General features: G+C 42.0%; 1 protein-coding gene across 2 annotated transcripts; it reads left to right on the top strand.

Moving 5' to 3' along the window:
- Window positions 1-403: 403 nt before the first annotated feature.
- plekho1a (pleckstrin homology domain containing, family O member 1a) lies at window positions 404-19,761 on the top strand. Of its 2 annotated transcripts, XM_072676165.1 has the most exons (6): window positions 404-680; window positions 1,225-1,371; window positions 11,691-11,831; window positions 14,867-14,971; window positions 17,068-17,169; window positions 17,931-19,761. In XM_072676165.1, the coding sequence occupies exons 1-6, from the start codon at window positions 654-656 to the stop codon at window positions 19,053-19,055; spliced, it is 1,647 nt and encodes a 548-aa protein (XP_072532266.1). In that variant the 5' UTR covers window positions 404-653; the 3' UTR covers window positions 19,056-19,761. The 2 variants fall into 2 exon arrangements, with proteins under 2 accessions (XP_072532266.1, XP_072532267.1); XM_072676166.1 differs by lacking the exon at window positions 14,867-14,971.
- The last annotated feature ends 2,092 nt before the right edge of the window (window positions 19,762-21,853 follow it).

The raw sequence follows: 21,853 nt of genomic DNA, 5'->3' as shown, positions 1-21,853 counted from the left end.
AAATGCATGTGTAAAGCTTGTCTTTGGGGGAGCAATTCTCGCATACCGCTGCTTTAACTGTTTATGTAGTTGCCATGCAGCCTTATGAACTAAAGAAAGTGTTACTCAAGGTAGCGACCCATAGATCACTGTACCAAGCTAGAGCAGGTGTCTTCAACATCTCTGAGACATTGAGTGGCACTGGGTTCTATTAGTGATATCACCTGTACAGGCCAGGGGCGGAAAAAACATCTAAATGATTCCATCTAAGTAGGCTGAATACTGTGGAGCGAGAACTCCAGTATAGGTGACCAGTTGCCTTGAACGCCGGAGCGCTAACATCTGTCGTGACGTCACGGTGCCACAGCTTTGCCGTCCAGTAGAGGGCGCAGCGGAACCCTCCTAGATGCGCGCACACACTGGATCAGCCCTCGATCTGGTTCAGTGAAACTCTCAGCTGCTCTCAGGGAGCCACCCAAGCCAATGAAGACAGTATGCCCGCGTTTTGCAAACCGTCACGACAGCGAATAGCTGCTCCCAGCCGCCCGTCAGCTCCGTGAGCAACAAAGAAGAGGACCAGAGCAGCGCAGCCAGCAGTGCAGCTCATTAAGAACAGACCAGCCGGGGGAAGCCGGGGAATATAGACCAGAAAAGTCCCCTAGTTCACGTTCAACATGAAGAAAAGCCATTTGGTCAAAAGGGTGAGCTTCTGATGTGTAAATGTTGAGCAGATCTACGCGGTTCCTCTACCAGTACAGCAGCAGTCTTTTATAACCTGTCTGTGCCAGCCTACATATTGGATAATACACTAGTGTGTGTAATGCTGTTTATTACACGTTTGTATAGCAGAGGTGCTGGGATGTGTGTTTTTTGTACTGTCACTGTGTAAATTTGTGTAAGTTAGTGTGTGTAACTGTAATGTCCTTACGGTTTTGGTGACCCCATTGTCTTTGCCTGTATAAAACGTGTAGCACAGGGCTCTATATGGGCAGTGTGTCCTGATGGTGATGAGCACAGGTAAATGTCCATTTTTTGCAGTAATAGAGTGTTTAGGCTAATTGGCCACGCCCTTAAAGTGAGCCATAATTAACAACTGCTGTATGAGATCTATTGCCCTGGTCAGCAGCTCAGGCCAGATTTCTATGTAAAAAGATGAGTTTATCAGAGTGGGTTTCAGTAAGGCAGGATTTGTTATGTTTAATTCCTCTGTTATGTAAGACTGGGATTTACTCTCCATACACGCAGGGACTTCAAGATGCCAACCAGCTGTCATCGCAGCCAGACAAAGTAGGCTGGATCCGCAAGTTCTGTGGCAAAGGCATCTTCAGGGAAATATGGAGGAATCGCTTTGTGATGCTGAAAGGGGACCACCTGTACATATTTGAAAAAGAGGTGAGTGGAGTCCTCTGAAATGCAGATCCTGGCCTCCAGCAGTTTGAGTTATTATGAGAGGTAAACTGTATTTACCAAAACAGCATGATCTGCATTATCTGCACATACTGGAAACTGTGAGCATGATATGCTTGCCACCTAGAGTCACACTTTTAAAAACATTGGTGCTTTAGCATTTTTTGGAGCAATGCCACAGAAGAACATCTTTTGGTTCCATAAACAAAAAACACATTTTTAATAGAGATATGTGAGAGTGGAGAACCTTCACCTTTGTAAAGAACCTATACATCAAGTGATGGCTCCTTTGACCTTCAAAAAGTTGATTAGGTTTAAGCTTAGACCAAAAGGTTTTTCCACAGTGATTGACCATGGATGGTTCAGATTAGTCTGTAGTTTGTTAGCTCTGGTCTGAATCAGTTAACACATTTGTAAACACTGAGCATTTCCCCCTTGGTTTGGTTTGTTTTTAGGCATGGAAAAAAATCAAGTGCACCAAAAAGCCTCTCAACAAATCACCTGAGACTGTTCTCTCTGCTTACTGGTCAGACCAGTCTGGGGCAGGAGCAAGTAAATAAATACAGAAAGAACGTCCTGTGTTCTGGACTTGAGCATAGTTGATGTTTGTTCGCAGCTGTAATAGCTAATTATCTGGGCAATATGCCAGGTTAACACCTGGCTATGGAAGCCATTTAGCTCATACTTGCGGAGGTTAACACCTGGTAGTCTTGGGATCAAGAGTTCATTTGGGATTGGGCCGAGACCGCCTCCTCTAGACGGTCGCTGTGTGGTTGTTTTGTGTCCTGTGATCACTGTTTTTACACCTGCCTAAATTAATCGCACCAAAGGTGAAAACAAACCGGAGGCAGATTCAACCAGACTAAAAAGTGCAGGTGGGAGAACGCCCTAAGACTGGGCTAAATCCATGGCTGGGAAAGCAGCCCTTTGTTTAATAAACCAAGACGATTATATAATCACCCCTATTTGTACCAGTTGTTGGGACAGAAATGACTAAAGCTATTAATTAACTGTTCAGATTCTGGAAAATAGAATCAGGGACCCGTTCCACTTTTTGCATCCCCATGGTCTAAATCAAATCATTTGTAATCTCACACTGTAATGCATGTTGTGTGTCAGTGTCTGGAAATTAGGCCAGATACGTGGTGTTTTTTTTTGGCACATAAAACACTTAAAATGTGTTGCATTACTTTTGGGTTTTTGGAAATTTACCACATATCCTGCGACAGCACATACTTTGCTCCCAGTGTGTGTGGGAGTGTTTTTCGATCTTTGAGAACATGCAATAACAAGGACGTGGATACTGTTATAAATGCCACAAAGCTGTTAGAGTGTACATTGCTGAAAGCATACACCAATCACCCATAAATTAGCACTGCTTGCAGGGGAAGTGAAAAACATTGATTATCTTCACCTACAGTAGCATCTGTCATGGGGTAGACAGCCAGTGAACAGTCACGAACAGTAAAGGTGACGTGTTAAAAGCAGGGGGAAATGGGCAACCATAAGAATCTGAGCCACTTTGACAAAAGCCAAATTGTGAGGGCTAGACAACTGGGTCAGATCATCCTTAAAACGGCAGGCAGGTCTTGTGAGGGTTTTCTGGTATGCAGTGGTCAGCAGTAGAATTGGGCAATATGACAATATTTTATCGTATCGTGATACATTTTGTTGTTGTGATACACACTATGCTTTTATGAGCATATTGTGGATATCATCAGTGCTTAAAGAGCACTGATTAACTGCACATTTCAATACAAAGAGTGTAATCTGTCTTATTTACTTGAATGGCGTGCAGCATATTCTGAGTAAAAATCACAGTAATCAGTACTGGAGAGTGTTTGGATAGCAGTTTTTAAAAATTTTACACTGTTGCTGCATTTTGTCTCAATGAGGAAATATTGTGATAAATATTGTATATTATAAAAAATGTCTTTAAACATCATGATATAATTTATTTCCATATCGCCCAGCTCTAGTCAGTACCTACCAAAAGTGCTCAATGAAAATACATGGTCATGGGCACCCAAGGCTCAATCCATGGAGACCCCACCTTACAACTCATAACACCACAGATTATCACAGGACATCGTCAGAGGCCGTTGATTCCATACCTTGAATGGTCAGATCTGTTGTGGTGACACAAAGGAGACCCTTTATTTTCTCCTATATAGACATATATATGCTGCCTTATAAGTATGCCTAGCAGGAAGACCTCAAGTTTCATTAAGAGTTTCCCATTAACACTGTAACTAATGTTATCACCCATCAGTCACCACTTTGCAAAGGAGCTGTAAGAAGAACTTGCACTTGATGAGTCGACTGGAAGACCTTTTTTTTCTTTCTAAATTCAACACGTCCCCGTAATGAAATCATCTGATGGTGATGGTGATTTTCAGAGAAGTGCAGCAGCTCTCTCATGTCATTTAGCCTGAAGGCCAGTTAGATTTGCAGCTCATCTCTGTCACTTTGGGTAGCAGGAGGGAGGAGTGTACAGATACAATGAGGCACCCCTACAGTCTCACACACTGCCCCTTTCCATACCCCCCACCAAATATCAGCGTGGCTCGTGCCTTTATCCTTAAGATAGCTAAAATCGCATTAAAAATGCTGCTGAGTGGCTCGGCCCTCACTCGCTCAGCTGCAGTCTTTTGGATGAAGTACAATTGCCATCACACACATTAGGAGATCAAAGCCGCAGCTGCAACTCTTTTTTGCGCCTGAGGAAGCCCAAGGCTCTGAATGCAAAGACATGACACTCCCTATGCAGAAGCACATACACAGAAACTCACACACACACACACACACACACACGAAAACACTCAGCTATTATCTAACTGCAAACCACCTCTCTATTCCTGCTTTTCAGTGAAAGACTGTGAAACAGCGCGTCGAGGATGTAGATTCGTTCATTTTTGTGCAGTCATTGGTACAGGAACTGGTGTGAGCAGAGATGACTTCCAGCTGCATCATTTATATGCTTGTAATATCTACCCAAGCCTTTGAGTGAATGTGAGTTGGTACTGCCACTAACCTATTCAAGTAGTAAAAAGCTTTTGAGTATGAGGCAGAGTAAAGGGAGGACAGGACATTTAGAATATTACCAGCTGCTGTGATACTGTTCCCAACTTGGGATTTCCGTCCAAAAATCTACGTCTTCCTGTAGCTGACTGCATCAGTTTCAAAACCCTGACGCTGGCCCACAAGTCCAAAAATGGACCAGCCCCTCCTTATCTGATGGCAATGGTCAAAACCTTTCAAGCTTTAAGCATGGCTTAGTTTGATCTGCCATTCCTCAGAATGTATGGAAGACAAGCACCTAGACTTTTGGCCAGTCTGTCCTGGCCCCAAGGATGTGGAATGAACATCTCCTCAGTGTCTGAACTGTCCCTGATGCCAAATGTCAAAACCTGATCTGTACCAAGAGCCCTTCGAGCTTCAAGTGCGACTCGGCTTGACCCCCCATCCTTCAAGATGCCTGGAAGACAAGTGTCTAGACTGTTTTCTGTCCTGTTGCCAAGGTGGTAGAATGAACTTTCCCTGGGTGGCTGAACAGCAGAGCTGCTTACTGTGTTCAAACTGCAACTAAAGACCCATCATTTTCAAGAGTACTTAAATCAGCACTAATCTTCCACTTATTAAAGGCTTGTGATGCACTCATGTCTTGCGTAGATCTTTTTACATTCAGGCACATTGTAGCATATTGTCACTGTCATGGAACACCTTGTATCTTCAAAATAGTCACTTTACATGAGAGGGAGTAAAACTACTTAACTATCAATGGAAGTCAATGTAAAAATATTTAAATCCAGGTAGCATTTCTATTGGTCCATTCATTATGACTGTCCTGCAGAGAGTTTTACACAATGTAAGGAACAACAAATTTAAATGACCTGAAAATGTGAAAAATGTAAAAAAAGGACAGGACAGTGTATAATAGCAATGTAGCTGTTGATTGTGATGCATCTTTGGTTTCTAGGTATCTATACTGACTTGTATGTGGCTGTATCTAAGCTTCAGGTATCTTTAGATGCTAGCTTATTCAGACTACCAAGATATATTTTCTAAGTGAAACACTTTTGTAAGTCGCACTGGATAAGAGCATCTGCTAAATGCACAGAATATGTTCTTTCTCATAGCAAGTCTAAAAGCAGTATTATACAAAGAATTGTTTTTTTCTTGCTCCTGGGCTCCTCCTACATTTGGGAAAAGTAATTCACATTTTGAATGTGGTACCTCTAAAGGACATGATTTAAACTTGCATTTCTGGACAAGCTGAGAGATACAGAACCACCACTGAAAGTGACAGAAGCATGTAAAATACAACTCACAGCATTAGTCAGGTGATAGTATAGAAGACTAGTACAAGAGTTGAGTCAGTGTTTCTTGATATAATTAAAAATAAGGTGTAATTACTGTTTTTTACTGTGTTATAGGAGTGAGGAATGGACATCTAGACCCATGAACAGGTCTGTGAGGGTTAAAGGGTTAAACTAGCATCCTGGACTAATATACCTACAGTGCATATATGTGTTCTATTACCCTCCACTGGCACCATTTTGGCCCTCAGGCACTCCATGCTATTTTTGCCATCAGCAGAGGCAGTGTCAGCCGGTTGCATCATACACACAGCGGTGCTGACTTCCTCAGGTGTGTACAGGCCCTAAGGGGAGTGTGTGGTGTCCTGAAGCAGACGGCTAGGTGACAGGACACACTGTACATTGCTGTAATTCTTTCACACTGCTCGAGACAGCCCTGCGCCTGCCAAGATGATGTCAGTGGAAGTAACCATATGACGTGGATCGCTCTTAGTAGGCATAGGGAGAAAGGCTAGGCATCATGCAATTTTGATTAAAAAGGCATCTCAGTTCTGGCTTGCCTGATGCATCATGCGAAGTCTGTGCCATATGAGGAGAAAGTCCAGCTTCTTTGAGTATCTGAGTGCTTACGCCCAAACGCTTGCTATATGTCTGGTGTGAATAATTGATGTGCTTGCACTTACAGTGTGTAGGGTAAGGACTTTGATGTGCAGCACAGCAGATGAGCAAGGGCAAAACATACAGAACACTCTCCTGCAGACATATCTCAGCTAAACCAGAGGCTATGTTATACTGTGTGTAGTGAATCTTGTATGTATACTGTGTATAATATATTGTTGATGTCATACAAAATCCTTGTATCTCCAAAATGGCAACTTTACAGGAGAAGGAAAATCCTTCTTAACTTTCAATGGAAGCCAATGTAAAAAGATTTTATTATACGTAATTCTGGAGTGTTTCTATTGGTCCATTCATCCTGAAGTTTTGATACAATGTAAAGAAATACTGACAGATTAGTGTTAGAATTAGCATTAGCATTAGCATTACATTACCCTCTTAAAAATAAAGGTGCCATAGAAGAACCACTTTTCATAAATATGTTTGTAATATAAATGTGTGAAAAACATCATCAAATAAAGGTTAATTAGACCTTTTCTCACACTAACACATCCGTATTACATGCATGGTTCTTCTGTTGCATCGCTCCATTTGAGTGAACAGGGTAATACTTTTGGTCTACGGCACATCAGATGAGTGAGCACACTGCAAGAAGAACACTCTTGCTGACATATCTATGCTAAATTATAGACTACATGGTATGTATCATACATGTGTTCAAAAATGGTGACACTCCAGAATGAAATGTTTGCCTCAGTAAGGTGCACCTATTGCTGAAACAGCTTATAGAATCCCGGTAGAAAAGCACTGCCAATAGAACCGGATGCTTTGGCGCAAGGTTACCATGCCCAGTGCCAAGCTTTAGTACTGGACTGTTGAGCAGTGGAACTGTGTTCCCTGGAATGATGGATCTCCATCCAGTACCTATGGGATGAGTTGGAGTTTATCATCTAACATCAGTAATGGACCTCCCTAATTGTGTTGTTGAGAAATTCTCACAGCATGGTCCACAATCTAGTGGAAAGCCTTCCCAGAAGAATAGTGATAGTTACTGCAGTAGAGGGGCAAGCTGCTTTATAATTTTCTTGATGCTGAACGAAACTTTGCAGGCGTCCACAACTTTTGACCATATAGTGGATATAACCTACATCATGTTTGGGAAGAATTGTATCAATTTTTTTTGTATGTATTTTATAAATCATGTATTAAAAATCTTAAAAACAGACATTATACCAGCGACAACTATTGGATTTCTCCAATTATTTGGAATATATTTTTTCAAATTCAAGGGATCTGACAAATGTCTTTGAGATGTCTGGCTAGGTCTGCAATAAAGTGATGTTCCAGAATCAGCTTTGCTGTGATTGCTTATGTGACACGATAGTAAGGGAATCCTAATACCAGCTCAGCCCTTTCTAAAAGAACTGAATCACGCAACCTGCACTACACAGCAGTATCACAGCAGCATCACAGCATGATTTATGCATGAGCTTTGTTATTTGTGGTTTAAAAACATAAGGCCAATCTAACATGGGATTATTATTGATGTAAATGAGTCTGAAGTGTAATCAGTCACACAGTGAATCATGATTTTAGTTTGCATAGCATTGTCGTTTATTTGGAGTGGCAGAAGCCTCAGAGGTTTACATATGCCCATTATTTTAATGATGTTGATTTCTATTTTGGGAGAGCCGGTTGACCTGAAAAAAAAAAAAACACCAGATTTAAGAAGGTTTTCCGCTATGATTCAAGGGATTGTGCAAATCCATTTTCCACCTTTAATTCCAACCTAGTTTGTACAGAAATAAACCCTCGGGCATGTAATTGTAGGACATTCAATTGATGTTGACTACAGTTTGGAGCCAAACTAATAGGAACTTGCTTTATGGCTCCCCTGTGAAGGCTTCCAGCTCAGACTTTCTGTACATAGTCCCACTGCTCTGTTTGTCATGCGTTAACAGTGAACGCCTTGCTGTACAGCTGCCATGTTTGTAACACAGACCCTGTGGTTTCAAAGCTAGTGCCGCGTTCCAGAAATCATTAGAACGCTGCTGGAAATTTGCATCTTCATTAAGCAGCCAAGTCATACAATAATTCTTCAAACCAGCAGAAGCTGCCTTATATATTCCTTTAGCTCTGCCTTCTGAGAACGATAGCCCCACCATGTTAATAAAAGCATACAGTAAATGCAAAATTTATAACGGGACACTTTAGGAAGCTTGGGTTTCCTTTCTCGTGATTTTTGTACCGAGCGGAACGTCCCTACTGTCAGTATGAGGTTGGATGTTTTGGTTAGCGAGTTATTTTTGGAGGTGGTTAATCCTGGGATGAGGATGGCCCCCTGCCTGAAACGTGCTGGGCCAACAGCAGGGGAGTGAAATATTGATGTGATGGAGAGAAGCCAGGCGTGTTCCTTCAGGGGTCTTTTGCCCCATATTAGCATTAGCCTGTGCATTCTCTCTCTTACTGTCAGCACACACTTTCATTCGAATCTCAGGAGGCTAGCTAACTAGGAGGAATGAGGTTACAAGCACGCGTGTTGAGCGTCCATGGAGTTTTACTTGTATGTTTCCTTTTCGGAAAATAAAGAAAGGGTTTGAACGATAGCACGTTCCTGCTGAGTGGATTACAGTGTGTCCGCCAGCTAATGAGGGTGATGGTTTGGTGTTCTTGTACGCGTGCTGTTTGATATTACACTCCATGAACTCCGATCACTTTGATCTTTTTGACTCGCGCTGGCTCGCTGACAGTGGATTCCTTTGTTGCTCATTTCTGTTGCTATGGTGAATGCCTAGCAACCATACAGAATTCTGACCCAGTATGCTGTATCTGCTCATGTACCATTTTGGTGAGCCTATGTGTCCACTACGCTAAGCCTAACATACAGACGTACCGCCGAAATCTCTTATTCCACACATTCTGTCTCTCCCTGTCTCGCCTGTGAACCCCTGTGACCTTAACTGTGGCCCTCTGGGAATAGTAGTCCCAGCATGGAACAGTTTTCTGACCCCCATTCCCAGGCTCAATAAACCTCTCCATTTTTTTGACTCAGCCAGCTTTAATGAGGATTGACCTGTGTTTAAATGAGGCGTTTTCACAGGCGGGTCACCGGCACAATAATAGGAGGAGAGGCTGGGCCGACCGACAGCAGTTCAGACCATCCATCTGCTTTTGTCTGAAGCAGGTCTTAAGCTTTGGGTTTGCAGTAAGACCAAATTCTTGCAGCGAATTTCCAATATACATCTACAGCTGCCTTTCTGAAGGCCCCAGAGAGCTCTTTTCATCTGTCCATGGTGATCCCACTCACTTTAACAATAAAGAGCAAACCAAACTAAATGTCTGAGGTTTAAGTAAGACAAGACCTCCAGAATCCTCTCCAACCATGTTCTGATCATCTGCAGCTGATGTGGAGCACCTTATTCTAATTTCAGACATTTTAAGTAGTAATACATGTGAGGTGTCCTAACTTTCCCCTTACAAGAAAACTGCATTTCTATGAATAACATTTTACAAATGATGTTTAAAGACATTTCATCAGTGTTATGTGTTAGTTATATCATAGATAGTTATATCACCACCACCTTCTATATTGTTCAAACGAAGATCAAATGTCCAGATGTTTAAAAGACGAATGTGGAAAAAGTCAGATGTTTTCATGGGGTGTCCTAATTTTTTCACATGTTATATAATGTCATTTTACTATGTTATGAACCTTATTTGATGCTACTGCCAACATTTGCTTCCATCCATAATTAATAAACAGTCAATTAATAATTCAGTGGATGTTCTTTAGTTTTTAAATCTCGTGACATATGTGTTGTAATACCTGGTTTTATATTTTCTATAATCTGTACAGCCCCTATATTCATGTCTGCTAAACTGTCTGAATTCACTGATGCTCTTATAAACATCAATGCAGTTCAAATTTATTGTCATTATAGTAATACAGGGTTGTACAGTTTAACGAAACACTGTACGGCTAAATCCTCATTGCAGTAATACATAAATGTGTGACATAAAACACGGGCCAGCAGTTTAACCAGATTGCAGATTACTTTCTACATACTCTGAAAATTCTATCACCAAAAATACACATAGAATCGCAATCAAAGTCAAAGACTGAGAGAGAACTGTCAGGTTCCCACAGTTAGGTGGTGTTCTTTGATGAACTGACAACAAAAACTAAATAATGAATTAGCACCATCTGCAAGGTGACATTATGGAACAAATCATGGCCAAATTGTCTTCCTTTTTTCTCCACATGATTTGAAAACGCCAGCTGCTCTTACAATTGTGTGAACATATTATGATAAATGGACCGAAGTTGTTCCTTTCAACTTCATTCAAATGTAAAAAAAGAAATTTGACTTATTCTGTAAAAGGATCATTTTAAAGACTCATGATCTTGTTTGGACAGCAATGAATTTTGTCTTTGGACGCACATATTGGTGTCTCAGTCGCTGTGCTGTGTGCTCGAGTGCATATTTTAGCAACTGTAATGTCTTTTCTATTTTCAATCTGTGGTCCCTTGGGGCGATGGTCTGATTGAAACAGCATAACAATGTTCTGTCAAATGATGCGCTGATGGCTTGGCTCATTTCTCACGGGTGCATTATTGGTTTTGTCCATTTTAGTTAATTACAGTTTACACAAAGCCAAATTCTCACCTAAGCTAATATGCTTACCTTTGTCACCCCACCATCTACAGTCTGAACATATCCAAAAAAGGGGTTTATTAAAGTTAATGGTTCCTTAAAAAATGAAATGCTGAAATCGTTATTTGCCTGGTTAAATGGTCCTTTATTGTGGTGAACCCTGTGGGGTGGGGTTCTATGTAGCACTAAATAGGCTTTCACTGTTGTTATAAGGCGAGGAAGCCTTTCTCAGAACCTCTTCTCATAAGAGTAGCCTAGGAAGTGTAATAATACAGACAGCTCTGAAGAATGAGTACGGCAGAGTCGATGTTTACTGCCCAACCTTTATAGATATCTCAGCCTCCATAAAGTTGAATATGTTTTATACGGGTAAACCATTCGGGTTGACACCTCAGCATTATGCATGAGATGATATTAATAATCCGTTTTTCAATTGCCGTTGTGTCTCTGTGGAGTGAGCTTTGAGCGCTCCCTGTCCCAGCGTGTGCCTGACGATAACAGTGATCAGTAATTACCCCTGTCCCTCAGGCTGAAGTCAATATGGCCTGCTGTGCCCCACTGTCAGCAGCACAGTCAGCGTGTGAAAGGGCCACAGATGGCTGTCAATTAATCGACACATGAGAAATGACTTGTACCCTCCTATGTGGTCGAGTGTTCTGGTTGTGTAGTTGTGTGGAGTTTGCTAACCGTTTTTGGCCTCCTTTTTTCATAGATGAAAAATGATGGGAAGACACACGAAGTGTTTGACCTGGCTGAGTATGAGCGATCAGAAGAAGTCCGCAAAGCCAAGAGCCACAGCAAGAAGAACCTCAGCAAGTTCACCCTCCTGCGCTGCCGGCAGTCTGCGGCCCGGGTAAGTCCTCACACAGGGGGGTTCATCACGGGAGGGTTTATATAGTGGGGCAGTGAGGTTAAAGCGAAGGTTCTGTCAGCACAGTGTTTCCTAAGCTGAATCAATCAGCCATGTTTTGCTGTACAAAGCATGTTTCTGTCATTTTGCACTGAAGCAAACTAGTACTCGAAGCTGGTAGGCACCAGTTAGCATCATATAACCCCAGCTCCTCATACTGTACTCTTAAATCATGTTGAGTTTTAAGGTATCTCAAGTAGATCTGATTATGTGGCTTATATTAGTATGTGCTCATATTACATACTGTTTTCTATGACAAATGCCAGAATGAAAAATACAGACCATTTCAGGCTTTGTTTTCTAATGCTGCTTTTAGATGTGTGACATATTTGTTCTAGCTTGGATAATGGTACGTCATACAGTGTCATAAACCTGTGCACTTGAGATTACAACCAAAGTCCACATAGGCAAGTCTCAACTGCCATCTTTGCAACGCCACCAGGCAGTTATTTCCAGTCACAGGCTTGTGCACTTGCACAGATCTCCACATTGAGGGGTGGGGCTCCACTAGCACCACAATATCGTCAACCCTCCTCCGTTTACAGCATAAACAGCAAGCTGAGTGTCTGTCAACATGACGTCATATTGAGCATTACCAGAACTCCCTTCATAACTTCATATTTCAACCACTGACAACAGTTGGAGAAGCTGAGGGATACCGAACCGTCGCTGAACGTGAAGGAAGCACGTGAGCCGAGGCGGTAGAATGAAATTACAGTTTTTAACACAAATATGACTCAGGTTACACAGTGTTATGCAGTTATCACAAGCGTTGTCCTGCCCACTTCCCCAAAGTTACATAGTGCAGTTAGCAGCCTGCGGAGCCCGAAGTAGCAATGATAGAAAGGCTATTTTTACAAATACAAAATTTTGTTCTTCTCATATCCCAGAAAGCCAGGGCCCAACAGTGGCAGCTTAGCGGACTTGAATATCAAACCCACAACCCTGTGAGCAATAACTCTGCTGTGCCACCACCTCCCCTTTATTACTTCAATAAACAGGGGTGCTGTATATCTGACTGTTTATTAAAATCCCTGCCTAATCATTTGTAAAAATTCTAATTATATATCATGTTTAAAACAAGAATATTCTTCAGCATTTGAACACACAACACACTTTACATTGTGCAAAAATGAAAGTTTCTTTATCTGTGTACATTAAAAGTAATGTATTATTAATCTTTTCCTAAAAAGATTCCTATTTTGGAGATACAGACAAACAAAAATTGTTCATTACTATTGGCCAAGATAAACTAGAGTATACACTGAACCTAAAACTGTGATCCAACCACAGGCAAGTAATTAAAATTCGGTTGCTGCTACCGTACATCCTTTTGACAGATACATGCACTAATCCTTTTGCTCTGCTACTGCCAAGAGTATCTTTCCCTGTGGAAGACATAACACATAATGAACTTCAGTCCAGCTGCAGTTTTAGCCTGCGCTGCACTGCTCTGTCACAACCGCAACTCCTCACGCTAAAACACGTGTCAGCCACTGTGAGTGTACTGTCACTCACACAGCTCTGACTCGCTTCATTTGCATGTGTTTTCACTCTGTTCAATTTTCCTTCAAGATTACTTTTCTATTAGCTTTACATCTTATTAAACTTCACAAAACACAAGAGTCTAACAAATAAATCAGTCAGTAATCAGTTTCTCTACAGTTAGGAATGCACTGATACGGAAATTGTGGACTGATGCTGATATTTGATGTTTTTCATGTACATATCGTCGCTGTTCCACCAAAAACCTTGCATGTCCATTTATGTCGTTTTTATGTTTTGACATCATTCGAATCTGGCAGTTGTTTTTCACATTGTGTCTAAATTTAATAATGAATGGACCAATAAAAATGCTCCAGAATTATTTGGAATTAAATCTCCTAATATTGACTTCCTTAAGTTAAGAAGGCTTTTACCTTTTCCTTGATGTTTTGGAGGTATTTGCATGAAAGCAACAATATACATGCACACTGATATATAAGCACATAAGCAATATATAAGCATACCTAATTAAATTTCACCCAATTTTTGTGCTTATTTTCACAACCTTCCATGAGACCCCCACCCCAACACCAGGTGCTCCCCTCAGGTGTTCCAACCAGGTTTGCTTCAGACCTGTGGGAAACACTGAATTGGGTATCGATATTTAGACTGTATGTCCAAATGTTTGTGTACCCCTTCTAATTAATTAATTCAGCTACTTTAGGTTGCCTAGTCCCTGTAGAGAAGTACTGCCAATAGAATAGGACTCTGCAGATAAACATTAACCTTTGGACACCATGCCTAATGCCAGGCGTGGGCTAGAGGGGTGTAAGGCCCCTCAAAATTTAGTAGAAATAAAAGAGAAGGTGTCCCAATACTTTTGTCTATAGTATAGTTTGCATATATTTTGGTCTTATTGTCCAGGATATAAGCTGTTGCTAGATTTGTGATAATATATTTTATGTGAAATATACAACACTGCACATATTCAGGGAGAAAAATAGATCAGATGAGTAGGAGTGAGTGTGTGTGCATGCACAGGTTTGTGTTTGTAGGAAAGAGAGAGAGATAGTGTAAGAGAGAGAGAGAGAGAGAGAGAGAGAGAGAGAGAGAGAGAGCTCCAGGATTAGGAAATAATACTTATCTGTCCTTATCTCTCTTAAGGTTGTTAAGATGTGCAGCCCTCATTCTGCCTTCTGTAGACTGGGCCAGACTTTAATTCATTTATGCTGATTTTAGAGAGCATGTGGAGATGCTTTACAGCTGAATTTGGGGCTTTGTGCTTCACGCAAAGCTTAAATCCAAGCAGCGCTTGTAATCCGCCTCTCGCGCACTCTCCACTTCTTTCAGCGCTGCCTTCAAACTCATCGAACAAACAGTTCCGCTCTCGATAGCAGATAGCATTAAGCAAAAGACGTTTTTATTCAGAGAAGAACTGTTCAACCAGCACTACACCATTTCAAACAGCTTTTCTCTCAATGTCTCTTTCTTAGACTCCCAATCTCGTGTTTTTGGCTGTTAGTCCGGAGGAGAAGGAGTCATGGATCAATGTTCTAAATACAGCTATTATCAGGGCCAAGAACCGCATTCTGGATGAGGTGAGCTGAAAACGTCCTTCTGGCTCATTTCCTTTTCTTTCTCACTGTTTTAATCTCGTATTAGAACCCATAACTGTTTGCTGCTCAGTCTCCTGCTCCTACTCCTACTCTCACCCACTCTTTCCTATGTCTGCTGTTCTCCCTTCTTTGCTTTTGTCCACAGGATCTGTCCATATCTATTGCTGCTCTTATCTCTACCTCTCTTAGTCTGCCGATGCCCCCCTCCTCCCCATCTGTCTCTCTGTCTAGGTTTGCATTCTTTTTGCACCATTAGAGAGGATATAGCTGAATTGGATAGAAAGATTTGTCTTAGTAATCCTTTTTGTGGAAAACCACAAAGCACTGCAGCTGGCTAGAAACGTACAAACTGTCACTACTGTCCCTATATGCCCGACGTCCTCTCAAAAGACATCTCAGCTAAACGCCATTTAGCCGACATAAAGCTTGACAGTTGTGACAGGCAGGAATCCAATGAGGTCAGCTGAAGAACTTGAGGTGGGCAGTATTACAATATTTCATCTCATCGTGATAAATTGAATTAAGATGAAACACAACATGCTTCAGTAGGTTTGGGTAGTCAGACAACAACGGCATATGTTAAACAGCTCTAAATTAGGGGCGGGAAGCTGGTTAGAATTTGCTTTGTTAGCTGGTTAACATTCCTCACTTATAAACTTTTATACAATACTCTGGGGTAAAAGGACAGAAGGTTTTTTTTCCCCCTGTGACTACATAGATACATAGAGTATCACACAAACCAGAACAGCGGCTGTTAACTAGCTGCTGAGCTACTGATACAAGTGTTGACGATAAAAACTTCGGAGCTTCTGAGAGAGTGAGGTCGAACGACTGGTGTTGGGAGTGACAGAGAGGCAAAATAAGAGACTGGTTCTGCTGTGTTTGGACTCATATCCACTTAAATAAGCCTATCTAAGAGGTTACGGCTAGCAGGCCATACACCACTGCACAGTCCTTGTTCCAGCTAAATGAGGCTCAAATCACACACGTTTAGACGATAAAACCTCATTTCTCAGAGCACAAAGTAGAGTTAATGGTCTTAGGATTGTTATCGACTGTTTTGAGACACATTAAGTTGACTGGTTCATCCAGGTTTGCTTACTCTGCCTTATAAGCAAACTCAGCATGGCACTAAACTCACAACTACGGTGGGATTGTGTTTTTCCACCAGCTTTTCCAACTTATGTTCCAACACTGTACTAGATAGACAACTGCATGTTGTATTACTAAAGCCCTATTCTGATGAGATTAGTTTTACACTACTACAGGACACCTGTAAAATTCATGACTGATAGGTACAGGATAAGAAACCTCAGAATAAATGGGAGATGGGAGTAACTACTCAATTTACGCACTGTTGTTGTGATAACCGATCTTATAACCCACTTCTGTTACCAAAGAATAGCCCCACCAGTTTGTACAGACGTCCCTGTTCCAGTTACTGACTAATACGCTTTAGTGGGTAATAAGCCTTTCTGCGTTTAGGGGTTAAAGGAGACATACGTCTGCAAAATCCTTAACCTCATCTTCCTGTTTATTAAGCGATGCCATAGAAGAACCACCTTGTGGAGAACCATGTTTGTAATAGAGATAACACACTAACTTCTTCACATTGACACATCACTACAACAAACGTGGTTCTTTGTAGAACCAAAAGTGGTTCTTTTAAGGCATCACTCAAAGAACCGTTTGAAGCACCTTTATGTTTGTGAAGAATGTGTGCAAGAAGCTAACAACAACCTTCTGTTAGAGATGGCACTCTGAGTTGTCTGATGTTAGCTGAGAACTCAGTTTGACTGTAATCCCAGTGCTACTAACACTTCTTCTTCTGTGAAAGTGTGAAGTGTGAAGGCGTAGCATATGAACTCACTTTAAACCTGCGAATTAAGTGACTCCTATGTAAGATGCGCGAAAGGGTAAATTTAGCTTGCAGCGTCATGTGTCACATCACATAAATTAGTACCCTGAAAACCATATTTCAGTCCAAAACAGCCTGCTGGAAATAACCTTTTTTCAACGTTCCATGGCAACATCCAGCCTTGCTTTACTTCGCATTTTCTCTGTTTTTCTCTCTGCAGGTCACGATTGAGGAGGAGAGCTTGTTGGCTCACCCAACACGTGATCGTGTCAAGATCCCACTTGGGCGCCGCCTGCCCACGCGGGGTCATCTTATGGCTGTGGTGGGTGGCATTTCAGTATTGGCTTTGAGCTCAGTCGGAAGTCAGTTGTTGTGCCAACGGAAAGCTCTGGCCTCTGTGTTCTAGAATATTTATGTACAGCACTGTCCTGAGGTTTTAGGGACCTAAGCACTTATTTAAAACCCCTTATCTCAGCTTTTGTTTGCTTGTAACAACTCCAGATCACATTAGAACACATGTAGGTAACCATAAAAGTAATAAGAATTTCTTATTTTGTAGACAGTAGGTGAGATCTTGTGAGCAAGTCTGAATAACAAAGCTTGCTTTCAGATTTCTCCTGGATGCCTTCAGATAGCTTGTGAATGTGTTAAATTTAATCACCAGCTCACCTGATTTAACATAATTAAACACTAATTTACCAAACTAGGTGTTGGTTAATTGTAAATAATACTAGACTTTGGAGTGCTTTATTTGATGAATGTTATTAATATCTATTCTAATATTTGTGTTTTACTGAGCAAATAAGCACTTACTGCCAAGATTAGCTTGGCACAAGTTTTGATCAGACTGCAGCTCAGTAGCATATCATTTTAAAATAGAAACATAATGATATCTAGTGAATCCAAACTCCAAACTAAAGTCATTATACTGCATATGTTTTTTTTTTTTACCAAACATCTGTAGAGCTTCTACAACCCTGCCTAAAGTTAGGTGGTTAAAAAGCATCTTCCTGTTGCAATTAATTAACCATATAAACCATAAAAAAATGGTTACGGAATGGAATGATAATGTCCCACCCACAGGCCTCCACCTCTTCAGATGGGATGCTGACTCTGGACCTGGTGCATGAGGAGGATGCGAGCATGCTGGATGAGGACTATGCTGTATGGGTGAAGGACCATCGAGGCAATCTAGACGTTTTAGCCCCTGGACGGAAACGTGCTGGCACAGATGTAACCAGACCCCGAGTGACCCCTGTGGAGGCCAGGGTAAAGACCAGCAGCCTGCCCCGGGGAAGCGAACTCTCCTGGAGTCACCAAAGCCAGACCCACACACCTCAGCCTGGCAAGAAGCTATTAGCTCAGGGCAGGAGTCGCTGCGGCTCCATGGATGATGCCCTGTCCCGTGGAGAACGAAGGCCCACCAAGAGCATTGACCTAAGTCGGCAGGCCACGCTGGGCCAGAGTCCAATGAGCCACCTGCAGGACCTCATCAACCAGCGGCTACAGAGAACCCAGGAACTATTGGCCAAGGTCCAGGAGCAGGAGCCCGTCAAAGGCCGAATGGGCTCTTACAGCCATCTAAGGGGCGTGGATTCGCCAAGACTGCGACACTTAAAGGGCTCAGAGTCACCTCACTCAAAAAGCTCCAGCTCTCATAGCTCGACTCATGGCAAAAGTGTAGACTCTTCTCCTCAGCTGAAGACCAAGGATTCACCGAGCTCAAAGCAGAAGGATTCCCCTCGTGTCAAAGCAAAGGATTCTCCTTGTTTGAAGTCCTCAAAGTCCTCTCACTCCAAGGCCAACTTCCGCTCGAAAAGCATCGACTCACCTGATTCAAAGGGTTCCGGCTCGCCCCATATGAAGTGCATCGACCTGACTCATATTAAGAGTTCAGACTCGCCTCTTTCTGCCGGCTCCAGTTCGCCCCATTTAAAGAGTGCAGACTCGCCTAGTTTGTGGCTCTCGAGTTCGCCACATTTTAAAGGGCCAAAGGGCACAGACTCACCTCTTGGTGAGATGCTGGATTGGGAGAGCAGGAGGGCAGCAGCTGAACGTCTGCTACAAGAAGCTCTCTCCTCCTGGGAGGAGGCAAGGGAGGTTCTAGCAGAGGTAAAGGAGCTACAAGCCAGACAGCAGCAAGCAGAGCACAGCAAGACTGCAGCTCCATCTACACCCTCGAAGGACGACAAACAGGAAAGTCTCTGATGCCCCAATAGCCAGTCACAGTGCTTTAAATAACTCATATGCCTATTGCCAACAAATGACCTAACACTGCACAATAAATAGATAAAATGCACTGGGAACTTTTTATTACTGTTTTCCCCAGTAAATCTTTTTCATTGCAACATTATTTATTGGCTCTTCAGCAGTCCAGTCCCTTGAATCGCCCTGTAAATGACTACTGTAATTTTACTGAAAGTTGTACCCTTTTCCGTTTTAATGTAGAAGTGAACTTTTTTGCTGTTGTTAACAGAAGATTGGATTTTTTGTTATACCACCCTCAGTGAACCTCACAGGTTTGTGGCACACTTTTTCACAGTGGCCCTGAAGGTTAAATCTGTTTCAGGGAGTGTGTGATGAGTTTTTGAGCAGTGAGTTTCAGTTCTAGGTCAGATTTGTCCGTGACCCAGACAGGCATAAACCCTGTGGTGATGTTGTCATGCCCCTATAGGCCACTTGGCCATAATGTGAATTTGTACATTGTTACTTTTTACTATATTAGAGAAATGAACATGCACATACTTTGAAAATAAAACGTTGGTTTATCTTAATCAAAGAGTGTTTCATTTACTGAGAGTCGTACATTTACTGAGAGTCTTTCTGCATATATATGTAATCTGTATGCTCATGTTTGTAAACAAATAATACTTGAATTTTCTTTTATTATTCATAAATACACTTTATCTCCAAATGTTTGTGGACACCCCTTCTATTCAATGGATGCAACAAATGTGCAAATGCACACACACAGCTCATCTAGTCCCTGTAGAGACGTATTGTCAATAGAATATGACTCTCTGGTGCAGATAAACATGAACCTATTGGCCAGTGGGGAAGGTACCCCTCAGAGCAGCGCAGCTCGTGCTAGGCCAAAAACTCACTCTAGAGCTGACCAGTTTAGCATCTCTTCACCTCTCACCACACTGAAACGACAGCAACACTTTAATAACACACTTAACACACAACGCACTAAATAATGACAATGATCTTGTTACGGTGCTAAAAAGAAAAGCTATCCTATGTTATGGGCCGCTGCAGTGATGTAAACCAGACAATCTGAGCAGAGCTCCTCAAATTATTCACGAGCTCACCATAACAGGGAAAACTGCATGTTCAATTCCTGGGCAAAAGTACAAGGTTGTAAATGGGTGTGTAACACATCTGGGTATTTTTGCAGCTTAACTAAGCTTGCGTACCTTCTGCATCAAATAACATTCTAAAATACTTAATAAATGCATTGGCATTTTTTAAAGTATACATTAGGTAGGTGCACATATTTGTCACTGTACAGTGTGCACTGTACAGTGAAATGGGTCCTCCGCATTTAACCCATCTGTGGTAGTGAACTCACACTCACACTAGTGAGCTAGGGGCAGTGAGTACACACACACACACACACACACACACACACACACACACACACACACACACACACACACACACACACACCCAGAGCAGTGGGCAGCCAACTCCAGCACCCGGGGAGCAGAGAGGGTAAAGGGCCATGCTCAAGGGCCCAACAGTGGCAGCTTGCCAAGCCCGGGAATCGAACCCACAACCCTGTTATGAATAACCCGGCGCTCTAACCGCTGAGCCACCACCGCCCCTATTACTTGTTAAAATAGATTAAAAGGGATTCTTAATACAAAGCCAAATAGTGTACTTGGTAATATGGACTTGGCAAGTACAAACTCCCAAGGATGTGAAGATGCTGTGCAGTAGATCTACAGTTTAAACAGCAGCATATTGTGTAATGCATTCTGGGATATTTGGCTGTACCAAGTCCGCACGAGTCACCCCCTGATGCATCTTCGCACACATCCAGGCATGTGAACTGTACTTGGCTACATGAAAACTTTTGAATGAAACAGAACTGATGGCATTTCGACAGTCCACAAAAACAGTACAGACATGTAGTGTAATTGAACTAATGTTAGCATTCATTGCTATATTTACTAGTTCAGGTCAGTAGCATAGCTTTTAATCCCCACTAGCGGAAAATCTTAGTCAGCTGGCGTTGGTTCCGTCATTTCTGAATAATTAGCCCTAAAATGCGTTAGTTTGGGAAGTCACTAACTACAATGTCAATTAAGCTCCCTGCTGAGGTCACTGATCCTGCATTAGATCTGACCTGTTTGGAGGAAGCTTCAGCTGGGATTAAACCTTTTGCGATATAACAGAATTTCTCGCTTATTCCTGTTTAACACATGGACTATTCAGCTGATTCAGCTGGTAAGCCTAGTTTCACTCTGCTCACATCACTGTCATTTAGACTCAAACTCAGTGTCGCACTTCAACCTCCATCTTCAGAAGCATTGTGTTATTTTGAATAATGATAGTGCTTTGGTCCATAAAAGCATGCCAGTGAATGGGATCTTTGTGAGCTGCAGAAGCTACTTATTAACTTCATTTGATTCTCCAGAGAAGCGGTAATTATGGATTTTTAATTACAGCTGTTGTAATGGGTTACAGTAGGGCCAGCTGAATGCACATCAGTTCAGTGTGGAGGTCACTGGTTCTCTAAGTACCTTTAATGTACGTGAATATGTTTCCTCTTCGTTTTAAGAGGCCTTTATTGTAATCTAATAAACCTCCAGCTAGAAAGTCATGATATATGCCACTCTGATCTTCTAGTCATTCATGGTCATGCTAATAGCTGATTACTGTACATGGTTTGATCAAACAGCCTGTGATTAGGGAAGTATCCATTTTGGGCTAAATTGTCCTTTTGCTCAGTTGCTAGAATGGGTGTGAATCATAGGCCACTGAATTCATTAGAACTT

Source organism: Salminus brasiliensis, chromosome 3 (assembly GCF_030463535.1).
Source record: "Salminus brasiliensis chromosome 3, fSalBra1.hap2, whole genome shotgun sequence".
In the NCBI taxonomy this organism is placed as follows: domain Eukaryota; kingdom Metazoa; phylum Chordata; class Actinopteri; order Characiformes; family Bryconidae; genus Salminus; species Salminus brasiliensis.
Note: the sequence above shows the minus strand (reverse complement) of the source record. Positions and strands in the feature narration are given on the sequence as shown.